Genomic DNA, 6,015 nt, shown 5'->3' on the forward strand with positions numbered 1-6,015 from the left:
AGAGAACAAGATAATTTATTTGTATATCCATTGATAGATGCAAAGAAATAATAATAGATAGTTTGGTTTAAATCTGTACCTTCTCTTATCACGTATGGAAACTTTCCAAATGTTTCATAATTTGTTTTATTTAAAAGGAAATGAATGAAACAGAATGGGTTCGAAGCATAATATTGTGAATTGGTGCCATCAACAAATAAATCAACTTGTTCATCAGTACTGTCAGTTTTATTGATTTCTATTGATATGTGATCTTTTTGAATTTTAGTAACATCCATTTTGAACCATCTACCTTGTCTGTATTTCTGTCTGTAATAACAAAAAGAAAAATCGACATAACTATTGCTATCAAGTGTAAATTCTTTTGTTTTTCCAATGTGAATTTCTTCTATGTGGTCTTCAGAAGGCAACCAATCAGAAAGTTCATTTTTCTCTGCTTTTTGAATAAATTTTACACATTTTAAATCATCATTTTGCAAGTAAACTGGAGAGTTGTAATCATTGTGATCAGTCATTTGACAGTGGTCACATGTGTTATCATCATCATACCCCTCTTTGCATTCATTAACACATGTTTAATTTGCACTGCAACCATTGATACACCCAGGAAAACATAACAATTCATTAGTTTTAACAATAACTGGATACAAAACAATTGTTAACATCAAGAGTTGTCTTATTGCCATTTTGAATGAGATTACTAATCGAAGTTGAAATTTAAATAGTAAAGAATTCAAAATCATTTGTTTGATATTTTCTTACCTAAACTAAAATTGGTGTCACAATATTTTTCGAATTTTTAAACTGTATTATACAAAAGTTATTTATTTAACGACAACCTTCTGAAAAAATCCAAAAATGTAAATATCTTTCAGTAATCATTATTGAGTATGTTTTAATATTTCTATAACAAATTAATTTGAATCATACTATCTATTTTTATTTTATCAATTTAATTTTTAAACATACACATTCTTCAAGCAAATTACAAAAAAATAATTCAATTAATGTCATCATTTTGTTCATATTATGTTCAAGTTTTTTGTTATCATTAAATGCAGTTTGAAACTTTTAACTTGAAAAAATATCTTGTTTTTATATTTTATTTAAAAAAACGATTTAAATTGGATTTTTGTTATTAAATTATTATTATCAAATTATCAAAAAATGATTATTTACCAAAAGCAATTGAAAACCATTTATCAAAACTACAATTTGCTATTCGTGAAAATGTAATCATAACTGCTACTTTGTGAATAACTTTCCATAATATATGTTAGTATAATTGTATTTGTCCAATTATATATATATTTGATACGATATTATAATAAATCATTGTGTAATATTAATGATAAAAACCATTATAATTTTTGTTGATGGCTTGATAAGTTCAACAATTTATAGTTTTTTATTTTAGTCATTGATTATTTTTTTTTTGAAAAATGCAAAATAAATTATGTAATTTGTTTAAATATCTTGAAATGAACAGATATATTTATCTAATTGAAGATGCAAACAATTTAAAATAGCTTCATTGCTACAAAGTTGATGCACCGACTTTTCATTGTTTTGATAATATTGGTAATTTAATAATAAACAATATTTTTTCTTGGAATAAACACTTGCAAATAATTTTTGTTATTTTTTAAATAACTTTTGCGAAAATTAACTCACTTCGTGTTTTGAAGATTTTAAAAATATAAGGATCATGATAATTTAAAAATTTCATTTTGTCATTAAAACAACATTAAATTGTGTAACATTTTTTGTTTTGAATTAAAATGAATTTTCTTAAAACTTAATATTACAATTCAATTCAAAGTGTAGTCAATTTTATAAATAAATTGTATTATAGAAAAATATTTTCAATTTGATATGTTGCTTCATCTTATTTATATAATCAAATAATTAGCTATCTAAATTATTTTTTAACTCTGACTTTATGAATAAATACTTCTAATAGAAAAAATCAATTTTTTAAAAAATTGATTATAATACAATAATAATTGTCGTGTTTTGATATTTATAAAAAAATATTTTGATCAAATTATTTACAGCAAAACCTCCCAAAAAAATGTGGTAACCTTGTTCTCTCAAGAAGGGGCATTTTTAGCTAATCAAACATTTAATTATGCACAATAGAAAACTTTGTTTTAGTTTATTACAAAAAAATGCACTCTCTTGAAAAATTGCTCTTTAAATGTACACATTTGAAGAGGTTTTACAATATATTGTAAACGTTATCATTCAGATTATCAAATCTAATATATAAAAAGTAATTGGAAATACATTTTTAAAATGATTTTCTGACAAAAGGTAAGTTTATGACTGTATCATTTAACCGATTAAAAAAGCGAGACGCAAAAAACGTGTTAAAAAAATAAAATTGAAATTTTGGTTATTGTTTTTGTTTAGATAAAATGCGTAAAAAATATTATTAGATTTTTTGTGTTTTTTTAAATAAAATAACTAACAATTCTTTTGCAAACCCATTCTGCCGCACAAATCAACGAAAAATATAATTGTAATAAGTTTGTATTGCTACTCCGATGATGTCACAGTAATAATAAAAATATCTACTCATTATTAGTGTCTGGAAAAAGTGGTCGATTATATCCAGCCCTAAAGTTAAATTCGCATTATAATAGTTGTAAAAACCCGGTGTCTGATCTCTTGCTGTAGTGTCTACTATGTGAAAACTGCTGGAAGATGCCTTTTCATATAATAGCAAATTTATATGTAATTTATTTTTAGAATCTTTTTTTTTTATTTTTATATTTATGAAAAAAAAACGCAATTTTTTACGTCTGGTGCATTTTGCTTTACAAAAAATACTGTTGGCTTGTTAAATTAAATACAATTCACAAAAAAACTTTTGTTAACCAAAAATGAAAATAAATAACTGTTACACCATTGTTAATAACAGTTATCGGGTTTAATTTTACTATTAGTAACTGTAAATATGTTGATATATTTCAAAGTATAAAACAAAGTTTTTATCTAGAATTGAAACAATACACCATTAACTTTTTAAAAAGTAAAACAAAAGTAAATAACATTGAATGGCCGGTTAAATTATTAAATATCAGATTAAATTGTATAAATTTTAATAAATAATAATTATTAGTTTTTATTTATTGCACAAATTCTTTTTTAAACATTAATTAAAATAAGTACTTAGATTTTTGTATATTTATAATCCATTTTGAGAATTAAATATGTACTGAGAAAAAATAAAATAAAAAAGGAATTATCGATAATAAAAAACAATTATAATATTGTTATTTTGAAATAATAAACCAAGGAATGTCTTATATAACTTTCCAAAATAATTCCATCTGTAAATAAACGTTTTTAGTGATTCTTTTAATATATAAAATGGTGTGTAATAAAAAATAATTACTACACACTTATTTATTTTTAAAGTATTATACAATTTATTACAATAAGATACAGTTTAACGTTATTAAAATAATAATTATTGTTAATTTACATTAAATAAAAATACCAGTTAAAGAAATAAGAAAGACTTATTTGTGTGTATAAACAATGAAAATCAAATTTAAAAATCAATGATTCTGTTTTTATTTTTTGCGCTTACTTTTGCTGCCGATGTATATGTTCGAGATATTGTTTTGGGGTATTACATTTTGTACATTGTTGATCGTTGTTACCCAACAGGATTAAGTGATCCAAATAATTTGGTTCAAAAAGTTGTTATAGATAAAGATTCAAATATCAAAATGTACCATTCCACGTCATGTTCTTCTCCTGATTGGGAGGTAGAACCTATTTTGAACCATTATTTTAAAAAATTTGATGTTATAAATTGGTATATCGTAGGTACGTATTTTGTCAAGGAAAGTTACTACGTCAATTCTTCTTCTTGTGACGAAACTGATTTAACAAAAGCATCAGCGGAATATTATTATTTTCAATATAGATGCACGTCCGCACGTGGGCTTTTCTTTTTTATGACGTCTGATATAAAAAATGTTTATATCACATATTACACTGACAAAAAATGCACGACACTTGACACCACAAGACCAGCAGAAGTGAGACCAATTAATACATGTATGACTGCCAACGGCAATGATAAGGTACAATACACTAACCAAGATTTGTTTATGCTTAATGCTGATGACCACTTTGAAATATATATATACGAGGATTATGCTATAGAAATGATCTCACTAAAAATATGAGTACTTACATTATGATAGATGAACCAACTCTTTATGGTGTTGGTACAGATTGTAATGACGCCAGATCAAATTTAAATTCTCCGCATACTGAAAATTACACATTCGTTAAAATCGCCGCTTCAACTAATAATGTAATAATACCAGAATATTATTACATGAATAGACATTTTAAAAATGTTGATTGCAGCAATATTACTACTGCTCAAGATACTTACGGATGTGATTATTACTATACTAAATTAGCTACTTGTGAACAGTATGATGACACTCTGTCATACAATTATACATCTACTAAAGATTTACTGACTTTTAATTATTACGACTCGAAGTGTGTAACTGAAGACAAAAATACGCCAAATCTAAAACAGAAGTATGAAACATGCACTAAAGATGTCAATGGTAATTACTCTTTCTATTATTTTGGAAAGAATACTCCATCTAATACTGAAAACGCTTTTGGTATTGTAGTCGTTTTTATTGCAATGGTTATCATGGCTTTATTCTGAGATTCACAACTAATTGATTTGGCGTGTTATTACCGTTTTTAAACTGTTTTAATACATATTAAGATTGTTAAAGTCTTTTTATTGTTTTATTTTTTTCTCCATACGTTGTTTCCTTTGCAAAAAAATATACAACAACCCTTTAAATTAATGGGAATCAAATAACACTCATTTAAATATTTAAATATGAAAATGTTTTTTTTCTGGTGTTTCCAATATTTTCTTGGTACATTTCAGTTCTTCATATCTAATAACAAAGAAAACAACATTTTAAAAATGATTAAAAAATAAAAACAAATTAAATATTTTTTAGTAAATAACATTCTATTATAATTATTATTATTATTAGTATTCTATTATAAACTATTAATTATAATTTGAATGACAACTAAATAAAAATAACAACTAAAGGATTAAAATTGAAAAATACAACCAAAAAAATAATAAAAGAAAGAAGTACATTTATTAAACGTTCTTTTTATCCTTTTCTACTTCGTCGGCCAAAATACTTTCCATTTCGGTAGCTGCTGTACTTGCTGTGACTCTGTCGTTAGGGTTCATTGCACAACACTTTGATACGAGTTCTTGCAACTTAAAGTTCTTTCTCATTTCAAAGACTGGTTTGTTTCCACCGATCACCGCTTTAGTGACTACCCATGGTAATATATTTTGAGGTATTAGTACACACCCATGATCGTCTCGAACTTCTTCTTCAGGGTATCCAATGTCGTCTTCGTCTGGTTTGAAATATTTCGTAGAAATTAAGACTTGCACGAGTAACATTCCAAAGGAGTACATATCCGATTTTTGTGTGTAAGTTCTTTGAATCAATGTTTCGGGTGGGATGTATTTTGGTGAGAACACGTCGTAAGCTCTTACGAGGTTTTGAGTCGCCCACATGACACTTCTGGTATCGCCATAGTCCACTAACTTTGCTTTAAATGTTTCATTTCCGTCTTCGTCCTCGCCTCGTGTGATCAGCACATTTCCTACTTTTAAGTTTCCACATATCATATTGTTGTTGTGTAACTCTTCAAGTGCTTTTGCGACATCTCTCATCAATGAAAATTTGACCAATGTGTTGACATTATCTTTTTTCAAAAACTCTCTCAGTGGGATTTCGTCGACTGTTTGGTATACAACACACATGCGGTTTGTCATGAAAATGCCCCCAATTGGTTTATGTAAGTAATTACTTTCAGCACTTATTGTAAATTGGATGTTTTCCATTTTGCTTTTAAAGTCTGCGTATTGATCTCTCGTCAAGTTTTTATAATACTTGATGATCGCATCATCGTTTTGAT

At 26.0% G+C, this 6,015-nt stretch overlaps 1 protein-coding gene across 1 annotated transcript; it reads right to left on the bottom strand.

Annotated features, from left to right (window-relative positions):
• Positions 1-5,176: 5,176 nt before the first annotated feature.
• On the bottom strand, positions 5,177-5,989 carry EIN_431990 (hypothetical protein; the record flags this gene model as incomplete). Its single annotated transcript, XM_004260420.1, has 1 exon — positions 5,177-5,989. A coding segment is annotated over one exon (813 nt), but the record flags the coding sequence as incomplete, so codon positions are not given.
• Positions 5,990-6,015: the final 26 nt, after the last annotated feature.

This window comes from Entamoeba invadens (genome assembly GCF_000330505.1).
Source record: "Entamoeba invadens IP1 unplaced genomic scaffold scaff_1105074725867, whole genome shotgun sequence".
Classification (NCBI taxonomy): Eukaryota; Evosea; order Mastigamoebida; family Endamoebidae; genus Entamoeba; species Entamoeba invadens.